Source organism: Cryptosporidium ryanae, assembly GCF_009792415.1.
Source record: "Cryptosporidium ryanae isolate 45019 chromosome Unknown contig_5, whole genome shotgun sequence".
Lineage (NCBI taxonomy): Eukaryota > Apicomplexa > Conoidasida > Eucoccidiorida > Cryptosporidiidae > Cryptosporidium > Cryptosporidium ryanae.
In genome coordinates, this window is record NW_027125531.1 from 209,156 (window position 1) to 225,241 (window position 16,086).

Genomic DNA, 16,086 nt, shown 5'->3' on the forward strand with positions numbered 1-16,086 from the left:
CTTTGCTATTTCAAATAACAGATATTCTACGCTTAGTTTCAAGGCATTCAATACTTTTTATTGTTTCAAAAAATGACATCCAGTTAGCGCCTGACATATACAACTTTTAAATAAACTTTAAGAAGCGTTTTAAATAGGTTTTCCCACAAAACTTGAAAGAAAAACGATATTTAGCATTTTTCTAACGTAGTTGGCCAAATTCGATCATTTTAAAGATAGTGTGAAAGAAAGGATGAAAGTCCCTGCCATTTCAAGTGTGACATTAGCTGCAAATTTGCTAAAATTAATTTAATATTGCCTTTTGTTGGTATATTCCGTCAAATATTGCAATTATTGTGTTCGTTTTTCACATTGTCAGATTCCAGAAATGTGTGGTGGTGTACTTTTCGTCGATGACAAAAACTTATGAAGGAGAAATGTAGGTGAGTTCTTTGTTCAGAAGGACAAAGGTGGACACAATACCCTCACATATTAATCCCCTTTCCCTTTTTGTTATCCATATCAGAAGACTTGTTTCTTGGTCACCACAATTTTGAATCATATTACTTCGGGAAAAGGCGCCATATGTCATCGTATAAGGCAGAGTATTCTATTTACAACATAGGTGCGAATAAATAATACGGAGGTTTATATGGAGTTAACAACAAAGTTATCAAGGTTTGTGGTGAATTATGGCTCTGATTCAGGAAATTCTGAACAACTTCCGCTGGCATGCGATTCACAGCAGATAGTACTAAAGCCATTTAGAGACTACTCGTCGGAATTGAAGCTTAAACTGGACCACGATATAAGACCAATATGGGTTTTTCCGGATGGGTTGATAATAGCGGAAACGTTTCATCAGAGCAGCAGTGCGGCCTGTGAATTTTTGGTAACAATATCAGAACCGTTGAGCAGGCCGGATTTAATACATGAATATCAACTGACTATATTTTCCCTGTATGCGGCTGTTTCGCTAGGGATAACAGTTGAAGTAATAATAGAAACGTTAGCGAAGTTTAGCAAGAATGAGATTCCTGAGACGCTAATAAACACCATTAAGGAACACAGTAAATTGTTTGGGAAGCTCAAAATAGTTTTGTTGGAGGGGAGATATTTTGTAGAAGCAACAAGTAGACAGGAATTATTGTATTTATTATCTGATGATGTTATAAAGTCTTCAAGGATAGTCAGAAAGGTGGACAAGAGCGAGAACAATGAAAGTGCAGATTTTAGCAAGGATAATGACAGTTCGGTTGGATTAAGTAATATAGATCACGATAACTTAGGTAATGTGGATTTGAAAAAAAAAGATATAACAAATCCAAAAACGGTTCTAAGTAAGGAAGGTTTCAATGTAAGAGAGGCACCTTTTTTGAATCCGAAGGATCTGGCCTTTAAGATATCAGACAAGTCAATGAGCAACAATGCAAACAGCATTGCATTGGGGTCTGGGGACGGAAATAGGGGGAAAAATAATGTGATCTACTCGTTTGAAATATCTCCGGATAAGGTTGACTTGGTTACAATGACTTCCTTCGTGAATTTGCATCGCCCGTTACTTTCAGAGTACGATTTTAGATCAGATAACAAAAATCCCCCGTTAGAAATGTCATTGAAACACACTACTCAGATAAGGTATTATCAAGAGCAAGCATTAAGAATGATGTTTAGTAATGGAAGAGCGAGATCCGGAATTATAGTCTTGCCATGCGGAGCGGGTAAAACATTAACAGGCATAACGGCAGCATGCACAATGAGAAAGTCCACAATGGTATTAACAACAAGTGCAGTGGCGGTTTCCCAATGGAAACATCAATTTGAACAGTACACAACAGTTGACCCAAGCAGAGTTCATTGTTTGACAAGCAATTCAAAGGAGCTGCTTGGACCTCCAACTGATGCGCAAATACTCGCGACAACATATACTATGATGGCTTTCACAGGGAAAAGAAGCACATTTTCTTCGCAAATAATTTCGCAAATACAGGACAGAGAATGGGGTCTTATTATCTTTGACGAGGTACAATTTGCTCCAGCTCCTGCGTTTAGAAGAATAAACAACATAGTAAAGGCACACTGTAAACTTGGATTAACTGCAACACTTGTGAGAGAAGACGACCTCATTCAAGACCTCCAATGGCTAATAGGTCCAAAACTTTACGAAGCGAATTGGATGGAACTTCAAGACAGAGGTTACTTAGCGAGAGCATTGTGCAGCGAGGTTTGGTGTCCTATGACTTCTGAATATTACAGGGAGTATTTGGATTGCACTCACGCTAAAAAAAAGAAACTTTGGGTTTGCAATCCGAATAAACTAAAAGTGTGCGAGTTTTTGATTAGATGGCATGAACAGAGAGGAGACAAAGTACTTGTATTTAGCGACTCTTTATTTGCATTAATTAATATTGCAGTAGCACTCAAGAAACCATTCATATGTGGGAGTGTAGATACTTTGGAGAGAATTAAGATATTGCAACAGTTTAAAGAAAATCCAAATTTTAACACAGTATTTCTTTCTAAGGTTGGCGACAACGCAATAGATATACCACTTGCAAATGTAGTTATACAAATATCATTTAACTTTGCGTCTAGAAGACAGGAGGCTCAAAGACTTGGGAGAATATTAAGACCAAAGCCACACTCAAATTGGAGAATGGATAATTCAAACTCAACAAAAAAGGAAAACAGTAACTCAAGTGAACGTTTATACAATGCGTTTTTCTATTCACTTCTTTCGAAAGATACCGAAGAAATGGAATATGCAGACAAAAGACAACAATTCATTATTGATCAAGGTTATAGCTATAGAGTAATTACTATGGAGTCATTTCCTCTTGATAACGAGGACCTTCACTATGGCAGTTATGATGTTCAGTGTAAGATGCTAGAGTTGATTAAACAAAGCGACGATTCTCTAGATGATGACGAGGCTGGTCTGAATCAAGACGATATTAATAAATTAATGATGGACTCCTCCAATATACTGGAATCCACAATTACCAAAACTTCAAATATAGACAAATTTTCGTCCTTTTCGATTAATGTTAATGGTAGTAATAACGACAGTTTGGACAGTAAAACAAAGAGACCTGCAGTTTCCTTAAAGAAAACAACTAAAGCTAAGATAAATGAGATGCATTCGCTATTTAGGAGTTTCCATAGAAGTAGACAACAAAAGTGAACATCATTATATAATTTTCATGAATTAAGTTAAGAAATATATTTTTTCATAAATTCCTTGTGAAAGTCGTTGTGCAAAGTGTCATTTATAAATCTCTTTTTTTTTTCTCTATATTTACACTGATTTTTAAATACTGTGTCGTCCATCCAGCTCCTTTTTAGCACATAGTCATCGTAACTTTCGTCTTTTTCACTATCATTTGAAGTTTTCCTATTGTAACTCGGGTCCTCATCTTGAGGCAAATTCAATAGTGGGTTGCTCTTCATCATTAGCTTTATTTTATTACTTTTTTCTTCCTTCTCCTTTTCCTGTCTCTCCCTCCTTATTTTCTCAAGCTCGAGAAGAAGTTCCTCGTCCTCATCTAATTCCTCCTCGCCAACATCATCATTAATATCGCCGGAAATCAACATTTCATTTTCACTATTGTCTGTTTGATTGTTTGATTCACTTTTACCAAGGTTTTTTACAACGTCGTCCTCATATTTGTTACTCAAGGATTCTGGCCTATTTACTTCCGCCCCTTGCTCCTTTTCCTTAAAGTGTTCTACATTTTCCTTCCTATATTTAAGGCTCAAGTGACCCCTCTGTTCGGATTTATGGAATTTCTTCGATTCAATGGTGTATCTACTAACGTTGTACCCGCTCATTTCTGTTAAGTTTCAGAGTCTCATCTTTGATAGAGGCAGTTAACCTAATATTATTTTGTCTTGTGGGTGTTTATAAAAACTGAAAGAGAAATTTTTCTATCCTGCTCATTTTTTGTAACTACTGTCCCGGCAAAATAAAAAACCTAAAATAAAGTAAATTGGCGCTAAAAATCAAGCCTTGTAAAGCAATTCAAAAGGAATGAAAGGCTGAAACACTTGTCGTAAAGTATAACATACCAAAAAGTAATGGGTGCATAAATTCTTATGGTTGCGTCCATACCATATTCATATGAATAATTGTTTTAATTTTGTATTTTTCGTAATTTATCTGTGGGGGAAATGCTGTGTTATTTTTTTGACAACAAATAAAAATTGCATGTTTGCAAACATGCATTTACTGCATAGATAATAAATTGATTAGGAAATTATTAGTTTACTAAAGTAGAAGGAAAATAGGATTAACAATTTTAAATTTCTGATTAATTTTTGAAAAAAATATTCAAAAGATATGCCAAATTATTTACTGAACTAAGGAGAGAATGATTTTTGAGAGAGATGGAGTTAGTTTTTGTGATACAAAAGACAAAAGTGGAGTTGAAGAAATATTAAATAATGAGAACATATTAATACAGGGATTTTTTCATGAAGAGAGTGATTTGACCAATGAAAATGCAGTTTTTGGTGATAATAGTGGAAACAATAATCACAAGGATGAGAGAGTTAAGGTGAAACTTATGCATCCCCGAGAATCTGATTTAAGCAATTCAAAGCTAGATGGGAAATTAAAATGCAACAGTATTGGTATTTCAGACAATATTTCTCATTTTATTGCATATGACGACGACAAAGTGGAGAACAGCAAAACCGAGGCAAATGTGGGAACGATATTGGGATACAATAAATCTGATAAAATTGAGTATTTTGAAAATGTCAAAGGAGTTAAGATTGGTATTCAAAAATATAATCTAAATAAATATATTCTAACTAGAAGCTCTGGTTTATCTGCAGTTAACAGCCTGAATATAAGAAGAAAATTCTATGTAAACAAAACAATCGACTACAAACAAAGAGGCGTATACAATACAGTATATGAAGTCTTAAGGTACTTCAGGAGAATACAGGATCTGGTTTATATAGATTTTAGATTAACAAAATGTGGCATGTTAAGAATTGCTGATTTAAGTGTATATGGTCATAAAGGAGGGAATAAAGTGAAAAGGGGAATTAAAAAGATAAAACAACATAAAGCTCGAGTGATAGAAGACAGTTTTCAACTTTCAATAAAAAGTAAGGTGAATACATTTAGATTCAAAACTAGTGGAAAAAGTGAAAATTTAGAATTTAGCATTGGATTTAGTTTGCCATTCACTGAAAAATCAACGGAAAAAGCGAATTTCTCGCAGAGCCAGAACAGAATAACAGGAGCCATCGGAAATTTTAGTGTAGAGAATTTTATGTCACTCTCAGATGAAGAAGTGGAACAGGTAATATTTAAGACTTTTAATTTTAATAGTGACAATACGAAAGATAAAATAATTGAATTGAGTGATAAGGATGATATTGAAAAAAAAACAAATCTGACCAAAGAAAATGAATTATCCATTACTGACAAATACAAAGGAAGTATGCTAGTGTTAGAGGAAGAGATTACTAATCTTGGAAATATCGCCAGCAAATCTCACTTAGGGAAAAGTAGTGATTCATACAAGTTAGATTTAAAAAATAAAATTAATTTTGAAGAGTATTATACACATTTGGATACCGATAAAAAAGGTGATAATAAAATAAACAAGGATAACACACATGATTTTAATGATCGAATGATTGATTACATTATTATAGAAGATTTGGATGGTTGTTTTGAAGAAAATGATGACACAAGGACGAAAAGTCCGACCTTTGAGTCAAACTGCTCAGATAAAGAAAGTGCGTCAAGGGAGTGTGAGGGAAAAGAAGATGAAGAAAGACAAAGACCCATATTTTATGATATTTATAGTGTACATGTAGAAGAAAATAATGATAAGTTTGGAGATGGAAATGATAATTGCATGCTATTGGAGAATGATTGCGGAGTAACAAAAGAATTAAAAAGCGAATCTAGTGACGGAGGTAAAATAGGTGATAGTCGAGGCATTGAATTTTGCGGAATTAGAGCTGGAGACTCAGAATTAATTGAAAACGAATATAATATTAACAATAAAAACGAAAATGATGATATATCAGCAAATTCACAATATAGAATAGATGATGAGATGCAATTTACAAATAAAGGTTGTCATATAGATAAAAAAGAGGATACATTGTTGCATGAAGGCGTTAATAGGAGAAAAAATGATTGTGAACAAATGAGTGATACTTCTGATGAAGAATTGAAAACACACAGCAACGAAGGCAACATTGCATTTAATGTAAAGAGTGACATTATAAGCAGTATTATTGATAACTATTCGGAGAAAAGGAAGATTCATGAAATCAAAAATTTAAAAAAAGCCGAGTGCGAACTAGATTTGGCATTAAATATCGAAAAAAAGAAATTTGGTGTGTTTGATAAATTAATAAGTTTGGCACAAAATAGAAACACAATTAGAGCATACCACGAAGAGTTCACTGAAGATACAATGAAGGCAATAGAAGTAATAAAGGGATCCAGAAAAAATAAACAAAAAGCTTGGATTTGCAAGAATTAAAATAAGGAACCTAACATTTAGCCGATTAAAGCCATATAAACATTAGTACTCGAGTTATGGCGCCTCAGATGCACATGATAATATATGGAAGAGAATAACTGTAGGGAATCGAAAACAAATAAAAAAGCAATTTCTCGGAATATGGCGCATTTAAAAGATTGAAAGTCTCTTTTTCCCTTGTAAGACTTATGAGTTTTGCTTGTCCATGTTGGGTCAATCTTAAAAGCGTAAGGACATATTTTATTGATACAAAATAAAAATGCACTATGGGGATGAGGGATTTATATATGGTGATAACACCTGTAGATTTTCAAAAACTCCACAAAATATATTGATAGTGAAGAGACCGGGGTCTTTGCACGTAAATATATTGGCAGTTGACATTACGAACAACTTAACAAAAAGGTATAATGCAGTTGTTTATTTTGAGGATGACTCGATAGATGACTTAAAAAAGATAGACGAGAACATAATAGTGAGAACAATATCAGAAATAAAGGAAGATTTGGGTGAGGTAATAGACTTGGCGATATCACTTGGAGGAGATGGTACATTATTATGGTTGTCTCACTTGTTTCAAATGTCTGTTCCACCAGTAATAGGTATATCAATGGGATCATTGGGATACATGTCATTGTTCCACCATTCAAAAGCGAATGAGATAATAGAAAGGGTAATGGAGCAAAAAACATTTGCTGTTTCGCTACGTTCAAGATTAACGTTATATTTTAAGGACGACAAGGGTGAAATAGTACACAAATCTTGTTTAAATGAATGTGTGTTTGAAAGAGGAGACAGACACTGTTTGGCATCAATAGATGTTTATTGCTCAGGTTGTTACTTTACGAGGGTTTTTGCGGATGGTTTAATTTTAGCGACCCCATCTGGGTCAACAGCCTATTCAATGTCTGCAGGTGGCAGTATTGTTCACCCAAAAGTTTCTGGTATATTATTTACACCAATATGTCCACATACATTATCATTTAGACCGTTGATATTGCCTGATTCGACAGAGTTGCTGATTCACATTCCGGAGTCGTCTAGAGGAGGCGTTCAAGTTGCTTTGGATGGGAAAAGGATTGTGGAACTTGAGAACGGCCAATTCGCGATGGTAAAAACGTGTTCGTATCCCCTGCCGTTGGTAATTTGTCCACAGAATATTGATTCAAACAACATTGATAGTGAACTTAACATGTTAGTAAGGGAGAATATTGAACATGATATAAATGATCATTTTGAAAATGGAGCAGATGATTATAGAAATTTACAAAAATCTCAAGAAATATTGTTCGTTTGTCCAATTTGTAGAAAATGTAACAATTGCAAGTGTGGCATAGAAGATGAAGGTAGTACCGGAAATTTAGAATCTGAGGACAGTAAACTGGTTGATTCTTTCGAAAATCGTTTAAATATTCGCGAATTTTATAGAAAGGATTGTTGGTTTGACTCGCTAAATTATTCATTAGATTGGAATTCTCAAAGAGCAGCACAAATACCTTTAGATATGCAGGAAATAGTATCTGGTAAGTACTCTGAGCTTCAATCAAGTTTAAGGAGAAATGATAATACAAATCACATTTACAATAACGCTTCAATAAAAGTGAATAGAAGGGTAGTCCCTTTAACAACAATAGATTTTTTAAAAAAAGTTAGAAAGATGTGGAATGACGAAAATGAATATAAACACGAGTTTAATTCAGACAATAAGCACAACATAACGTATTTGAATTTCAAGACAAAACATCAAGACAATAATGAAATAATAAATTGTGCTGGAAAACAAAAGATGGAAATAGATAAAAGTCTTAATAATAATATGGAATTTAATGATATCAATTATAGTAGCATTAATGGGGAGTTTGTCGGCAGTATGACTGAAACAAAGGAAGATTTAAGTAGTTACTTCAACAACGATTCGTGCGATATTGATTTGGAATATAACATTCAAAGACCAAGTGAGGTACTTGAAGGTGACGATCAGAATGGCTCATCCAAGAAAAATATAGACAAAATAAGAAATAGACAAATTAAGGCAAGAAATAAAACGACATTCTTTAAGCCAGTGAAAATACCGGAAGTAATAATATTGGACAGGAAAATGTGAAGTAAAATTTGAGTAATTTTTTTAAATTAAAATTAGCATTATATATTCACAGTAGCTTTACTACTGATACATATTCAATAAATATATGATTTTGGATATTGTAACTAGAAATCCCAAAAAGAGTATTTTCCATCGCAACCGAAACAAACGAGGGTTTTTTGGTCTTTCGGGAATACATCAATGATCGGTCTTTTGTGTATAGTATTTGGTTCATAATGCTTCATTGGATCGAAGTTACTTAACCAAACAGAATTCAAATATGGAGGCAAGATCGATGAATTCAGATTTTTGGCGTGTTGCCATATACAACCACTGATTTGAGTGAAAATGACAGGGATACAGTCGTATCCAACACCAACAATAGTTTTATCACCAATGAATTTTAAGTTGAAGAAAGGAAGACCTTCCCATTTAAGTCTGTCGCTTATACAATTGAAACTTTTACTTATTTCGGTAAAATATATATTTGAATCTCTGTCGGTGAATACAATTAGATTATTTTTTGGACTTATAGAACACGCCAATATGGAATTTTGTGCATCTATGCTCGATATTAGCTTCAAGTCAAATTCATTATACTCGCAGTCTTCATTGTTCGAGGATATGTGAAGAATCAGACCTTTGTTTTCAATCCCACCACAAACTAGAAATCTGTCGTCGCCACTCCAGTTAATGCACGTTAATGGTAATTCAGAAATACTTATTTTAAGTTGTTCAAATTTAAGTAAATTTCCAAATTCTATAATATTCAAGTGTTTGTAACCGTTAGCCACTAAATGATGGTTGTTTTCAACTCCATCGTCATTTGACATTATTTTTCTTGAATTAAATATAAAAACGTCACCGGAAGTGGTTGAAATGGCGAATTTACAGTAGTTATCAAGTAAGCTGGAGAATTTGCAGGATAGTGGGTAGCAGTCAGATTGAAGAGTGTTGATTATTTGTGTCACTATTTCCATGCTGCAGTTGCTTTCTTTTAGTATCCAGTTTATGACAAGAAGATCCTCTCCAACAGACAAAAGTTGACTATATATTGATTTATCGCTAGCTCTACAGTAACTTTTGGGAAGAAGTGACCAATCAATGGATGATATGTTGTTTCTGTGTTTACTCAATTTTAATGGGGCATTGTTAGGTTTGAATCCACTTTCAAGATGATAGATATAGATATCTTTGTTATCAGATACAATTGAAACGTCTGGTAACAGGTAGAATTGTAAATAATGTACATTTGTAGAGATTAACAGAGAATTAATCGGTAATTGGAATGAATTCATTGAATTAGCACATTTATTGGATAATGGTTAAAAACAACAGTAAAGGTAGTTACTGTGAATCACATTAAATATTTTAAAACTTACATTCCCAGTTGCTTGGGTGAAAACAAACACCAGTAACATTAAGCTCAATTTGTCCTTGAAGCAAAACTTTCATCTTTAGTTTTTAAACTATTGAAAAGTAAAATGACTCTCTTTTTATTTAAAAACATACAAGCAATAAATGTTGATTTTTTTGCCAGGTGTTGGGTAAACTCGTTTATACTGTTAACACCAATGTAATGTGGGATAGGGTATGGTTGTTGGCGCCACTAGGGAGGGGACATCTGGTCCAAATGCATGATTAATGCAGGTAACAGAGGTTAAGTAAATTATGAGGGTTGGTAAAAATTATTGAAATTGAGACATAATTTTGGGAACTAATGAATTCTTATCGGTCTAGGGGGGCTTTTGTCTACAGAAAACCTTTTATTTATTTGTATGGAGCTGATATGGGGGAGGAGATGCAGGAATGTTGCTATTAAAGACAGAGTATTGAATATCGGAGCGAATGTTTTGAGTGGTAGACAAGAGGAGGTAAATGGTAACAATCTGAAGACCGGGAACAAGATGTGTTGGTAACTTAATTTCAGAATTTATTACAAATGGCCTTGGAGTAGATATATTAAAACTAAAGAAAATAAGGACTAATACCTGGCACTTGTATTGTTGCCGAGTATGAGTAAAGGCAAAAGTTTGATTTAGCTCGAATCAGTAGCCACTTGGCTCTGATCAGATGTTTTGATGTTCTGTATATAGTTGCTAATTTTGTGAATGGCCTTATTGAATAAGGCCAAAAGTTGAGTTGATGGAGTAGAAAGCTCAAAAGAGAGGTCATCGATGCTTTTCCTTTGGGAACCTATTCCAAGAAGAACGGCCGACTGAAGATAAGAGATAGAAATACCTGGAAGTCTATTCTCAAAATAAAGTTGACTAATTGCAGGTACGAGATCGGATATAGATGAAAAATCTGACAATTGTTTGGCGTAACGTAAAATACGGTTGCAGTCATTCTCAGTGAAGAACAAATGAAGCTGGCTTTTATCATTGATTGGGGCCTTTATTTGTTTCTGAAGTTGGTCCTTATTTATATCTCCGTCATTATTAGTAGATAACGCCAAGTTCTTGTAAGATAATACAAGAGAAAGAGCGAGGGTAACTGACATATTTTTAAACTGTGGTTGAGAAATATATTGAATAATTCTGGATGAGAAGTCTTCAACAAAAGACGACAGCCAAGAGTGACCAATACACCTTAACATAATAATGGAATGTTCACCGGTGACTTCGCTTACCTGTTGTCTAATGTATACAGGATTGAATCCTAGTTTTGACCAAAATTTATGGAGATCAATTGTGATTCCAAAAGCGGTACCGATATAATCAATTTGTTCATTTTGTTTTAAAATGAAGTCCATATCATTTAAAGGCTCCAAAAGAGCAGGTATATCCTTGGATCTTTCGATAATTTCATTTTTAATATCAACGTTGCCGTTATTTAAAGACGAACTGTTCCTGACTTTGATGGTATTATTATTAATCTGATTGCTAGAAATTTTTATATGTTTTATTGGGTCATTTATATTGTCAATCGGAACACTTTCTTTTAGTTCGTTTAATTTGTTTATTAGCTGTTTGACGGCATAACTACCGTAACCCATTCTTTGAGCGGACGGATGAGTGGCGATTCTAACAATCCTGATACCAGTTAGTTTACCAAAGTCGTCTCTAGCAAGATGATTACAAAGCGTCCAGGGTATTAGGTCTCCAGAAGGTCTGAGTCCTCTAGAAAGTGATGATTTAATATGTTCAGATGTAATAGAACCTTCAACAGCTATTTGAATTGCAACTAGAATCGGGGGAATAACTTTGGTATTTGGATCAAATGGCCCGAGTAATACAAATATACGATGAGTAGGTGCGTCTGAGATAAGCATAAGATCATTTGGTGTGTTTTTGTAATGGGAAGAAACAAAAAGAGCCATAAGGTTATGGAGGAATTTCTCACTTGCTGAATGATAAGAAAACAGAGAATCTCTGTTAACATGATAAAGAGTGCATAGAGAGGGTGGAGGAAGCACCATCTTTTTATTTAGTATTTCAGATGCATAAGCTATATTAGCACAATCATTACCGATGTTGTCATTACCGCTGTTGTTAACGTTGTTATAACTTAAACAATTCAAGGGAGGAGGGACAGTTGCATCCAGACATAGTAATGAATGCAGCCAGTTTTCAATTGGATCATTTCTACCGTAACGTATTGGCTCTTCCAAAGTGAGTTCTGTAAATAAGGAGCTATTAGAACTCAGGGAATTACTGTTTGAAACAGAATCCATAGATTTCTTTTTGAGATCATTTATGAGCTTAAGAGACAGTGCTCTACCTGTACCTTCATATCCATTTATAGTGGATGAAAATATAAACAAATGGTTTCCTAGAAATTTTTTAACAATAGGTAATGGAATGGCAGCTGCTTCATCCATAACAACTATTTCTGCCTGTGATACTAACAAGTAGTCCTCGGGCTTAATAAATTGGATGGTTTGCCTGTGTTCTTTAAATACACTTACTCTAATTAGACGAGAAACGGAGTTTCTGGATTCACCGCCTACATTGGACTCGTGTCCTAGCTTCGATCTCACCAACTCAAAATGTTTATGTTCAACGTAGCCGAGACTAATCAGACCAATTTCAATAAATTCAAACACAGTTATGACATTTTCCGGAGTCGGAGCTGTGATGAATATATTGCTATATCCTTGAGATATTGCACATGCTAATGAAAGACCAAGAGCTGCTGATTTACCTCTTCCTCTTCCTGCAGTTAGGGATATTATAGAATTAATATTCTTCTGTATAATAATATCCGCAATTTTCAGTACACTCTGAGCCTGGTCATAGGTTATACAATTAGACACAACTTTTCCTATTATAGTGTCCTTAACGCTTTCTTCCAATTTAATGTGCTCTTTGGTTTTGCCATTGACATTTATTTTGTCTCCTAACTTACTGCTTCCGCTTCCTATTTCTAAAACATGCTTGGAAATGGGTAGTACGTTTAATTCGTCATCAAAAACTATACAGTTACTGCATGTCGACAGTGATAATATAAATCTTGGTATGAACCTGGAAACAATACTCTCAGAGTAGAGATCCTCACTACACTTTAATTTGCTGTGAAAGTCCATTACAGTGTAATAGAGGTTCTTTAAAGATGACATTGTCTGCAAAGTTATACATACAACTCCCCCACCAGACACTGTTTCTATTGTTCTACAAAGTATATTAGGTGTAATTGCTTCAAAATCCTGCAGTATACACATTCCAAATGTTCTACCTAATACATTATGTGTATCTTTATAGTAACAGTACCTTATTTCAGCACTTGAAACGAACAGCTCAAATGGATCTTCCAACTGTTCGTCTATTTTACCTTGCTTTGCCTTTTTGTTCCTCTGTTTTTGCCTTACCTTCCTATGGCTACTGAATCCAAGTTCCTTTTTATAGCACCACAGTACAGACGGTTTTTTTGAGTGTATCTTACTTAATATATAGTACATATTGCTTATTTGGTATCTGCTATTGTCTCCAACTATTAAAAACATACATCTGACTCTTTTTTTCGCACTTTCCTCGAGCAAAAATTTTAATCTTCCGTCTACCAATTTCTTCATTTTAACTTTAATTAGATAATATAACGCATGAAACGAATAGCTTCTCGCTCTATGTGAGTTTTGTAATTTGTCAACTTCCTATTTATCCCTTTATCTGGCTTAGTGTCTTTATGCTTCTTCTACTTGCTTTTTGTGTTATAGTCAGGTCCGGACATTACCACTCTGTTTCAATAATCTTTTTGTTGTCATACAAGGGTACTCGGCGCCTTTTAGATGCCGCCCGGCCACTCTAACTTACAGCATTAGTTTAGTGCAAGGCAGAGGAGGGTGAGCGAGAAAAATTGAGAACATCTTTTCGCAAACAGAAACAAGCAGGGAACATGTAAACCCTATATTTTGATAAATACTACACCAGAAGGGAACGGTACGTCGTAGGGTGGAGACAATTTTAGAAGAGGAAAAAAATTGCAAGCAATACGTAAGTGCATGCACGTTTATATATGTACATGTATGCATGCATTCGCAGATGAACTGACAGAGTTTGTTTGTTTTACTTTTGGTATGATTAAAAAAGTTAGACTCAAAGAAACTAGCAGGTCAAAATAATGTGATTACGCGGCTGTTTATTTGAAGTCACCTATGGTGTTGACACCATTAAAGCCAGTATTTCTCAAGTTATTGCTGTTTCGTCTAAAGTATTTAGATGAATTGGAGATGAAACTGTTCAAGTATTCAACAAGACTGTATTTGTTTTTCCTTTGAACATTGGGACAGTTTGATATAATGCTATCAAATATGTTTGAATTTGACGAGTTTGAGCGATCATAAACATATGTGAAAAGGAAGGCACCATAAAACTCACCGTATATTTTATAAAAATTACTCCAATACAATGTCTGAATAAAGTTGAGTCTTTTGTACAAATTAATAGCATTTTTATTGTATTCAACAACATGAAGGAAAATAGCATTAACCTGAGGGTGAAATTTTTCGTAATATCCAATAACAATGTTGAGCAACTGCTTTGCGATTCCTAGAAACCTGAATTCTTCAATAACACCCATTGTTAATATATAGACAAGGTGGCTATAAGTATTTTCGCCGAGTTGAGAATTAATAGTGATGTCAAATGAGTCATTTTCTATTTCTTTCTTCAGAGACTCAAGCAAGTATGCCTCTGGAATATTTTTTAACACATGCTTATAGTCATTGTCCTTGATAATTCTTGAATCTTGAGAAGTTGTTATGAAACCAATAATCAATTCATTGGCACAGTTTCCACTGAAATCTTCGCGTTCTGTTGCTGTTTTATAGTCATTAACATTGGAGTAATATTCATTTTTTTCGGAGACAAAATTACTGAATTTCCAAACGGCCACCCATCCTTGGGTTAAACCTGATGAAATACCATCGTAAAATTGATCATCATAGTTAATTGGAAAAAGTTCTCTATGTAAATCAGCGAGTTGTTGTATATCTGTGGAGACTATTCTTCTAAAGTCAATAATTGGATTCTTATTCGGATTTGAATTTCTCCACTCACTGTAAATTTTGTGTGTCTCTGAACACTTCTTGGGGTTACCTATTTCTGGGGGAAACGCTGATGAAGTTGTATCACCTCTATTGCAATAATTGTCATTCATAACATTAGTGATGCTTTTATTATTATCAAAGTCACTAAAAGCCAACATTTACCACAAATTTAAAACAGTATTTGCCTGATCAAGTTGCTTAGATAAAGGAAAGTAAGCTAAAAGTAGCGTTTATACATAAATATTGGATTCTTGATATAACAAAGCAGTGATATATTATTAACTTAAAGAATGGAGATCTATTCCCTATAAAGGTGTACCATTAAGAATAGTTTGACGTCAAAAATCAATAAATAACAAATATCATTCGGTGGTGTAATTAATCATTATATAGAAGTACTCAGTATTTAGTACCACAACAAACCTTAAATAATTAAACTTGAAAAAACATAAATGACCGAAGTATATAATTCAGTTGAACCTCTATGAAAAAATTTAACTTGGCTTTATGGTCGAATCGGATTACAAATTCGAATGTATCCTTGAGATGATATGTAGGCGGATTGCATATATCGTTGATTCCAGAAACGAACCACCTCTTTAAACAAAAATAGCGAACAATTTCAGTGCCTCCAAGTAAAAAATAAACCAGCAATCCTCTCTATATACAAATTTATTCAACGAGGCAAAACAAACGTGGATTTAGAGCAAAGATAAACTCAAAAAACTAAACAATGGATTTGCCGCCACTCAGATGGTACCAAAAATAATAAAATCATAGGAAAATAAGTGTATTTTAATTACGGTTATATTTGTTTTAATTAAGCAATGATTAAAGTGGAAAATCTATTAAAAAGTGTGAATATATAAGACATACAATAATGATCATAAAACTTTAACACATACGTAACTAAATCTTCGAACTACATACGGCAAAAAGTCCCACTTTTCATCCAACTAAGTCATTCTCCATAATGTAATTTAAGAGTTATCGTGGCAGGCAGGGAAGGCTTTGAACAG

The 16,086-nt window shown here is 34.1% G+C and overlaps 7 protein-coding genes across 7 annotated transcripts; 3 read left to right on the plus strand and 4 right to left on the minus strand.

Moving 5' to 3' along the window:
* Window positions 1–631: 631 nt before the first annotated feature.
* FG386_002744 (uncharacterized protein) lies at window positions 632–3,163 on the plus strand (the record flags this gene model as incomplete). Its single annotated transcript, XM_067342193.1, has 1 exon — window positions 632–3,163. One exon carries the CDS (start codon window positions 632–634, stop codon window positions 3,161–3,163), a length of 2,532 nt encoding a protein of 843 aa, XP_067197798.1.
* A 29-nt stretch (window positions 3,164–3,192) lies between these two features.
* Window positions 3,193–3,810, minus strand: FG386_002745 (uncharacterized protein; the record flags this gene model as incomplete). Its single annotated transcript, XM_067342194.1, has 1 exon — window positions 3,193–3,810. One exon carries the CDS (start codon window positions 3,808–3,810, stop codon window positions 3,193–3,195), a length of 618 nt encoding a protein of 205 aa, XP_067197799.1.
* A 539-nt stretch (window positions 3,811–4,349) lies between these two features.
* On the plus strand, window positions 4,350–6,497 carry FG386_002746 (uncharacterized protein; the record flags this gene model as incomplete). Its single annotated transcript, XM_067342195.1, has 1 exon — window positions 4,350–6,497. The coding sequence occupies one exon, from the start codon at window positions 4,350–4,352 to the stop codon at window positions 6,495–6,497; it is 2,148 nt and encodes a 715-aa protein (XP_067197800.1).
* A 259-nt stretch (window positions 6,498–6,756) lies between these two features.
* On the plus strand, window positions 6,757–8,601 carry FG386_002747 (uncharacterized protein; the record flags this gene model as incomplete). Its single annotated transcript, XM_067342196.1, has 1 exon — window positions 6,757–8,601. The coding sequence occupies one exon, from the start codon at window positions 6,757–6,759 to the stop codon at window positions 8,599–8,601; it is 1,845 nt and encodes a 614-aa protein (XP_067197801.1).
* Window positions 8,602–8,705: 104 nt separating this feature from the next.
* On the minus strand, window positions 8,706–9,878 carry FG386_002748 (actin-related protein Arp23 like WD 40 repeate protein; the record flags this gene model as incomplete). Its single annotated transcript, XM_067342197.1, has 1 exon — window positions 8,706–9,878. The coding sequence occupies one exon, from the start codon at window positions 9,876–9,878 to the stop codon at window positions 8,706–8,708; it is 1,173 nt and encodes a 390-aa protein (XP_067197802.1).
* Window positions 9,879–10,618: 740 nt separating this feature from the next.
* Window positions 10,619–13,594, minus strand: FG386_002749 (uncharacterized protein; the record flags this gene model as incomplete). Its single annotated transcript, XM_067342198.1, has 1 exon — window positions 10,619–13,594. One exon carries the CDS (start codon window positions 13,592–13,594, stop codon window positions 10,619–10,621), a length of 2,976 nt encoding a protein of 991 aa, XP_067197803.1.
* Window positions 13,595–14,157: 563 nt separating this feature from the next.
* FG386_002750 (GCN5-related N-acetyltransferase (GNAT) family) lies at window positions 14,158–15,225 on the minus strand (the record flags this gene model as incomplete). The annotated part of the gene is made up of 1 exon (XM_067342199.1): window positions 14,158–15,225. One exon carries the CDS (start codon window positions 15,223–15,225, stop codon window positions 14,158–14,160), a length of 1,068 nt encoding a protein of 355 aa, XP_067197804.1.
* Between the last annotated feature and the right edge of the window lie 861 nt (window positions 15,226–16,086).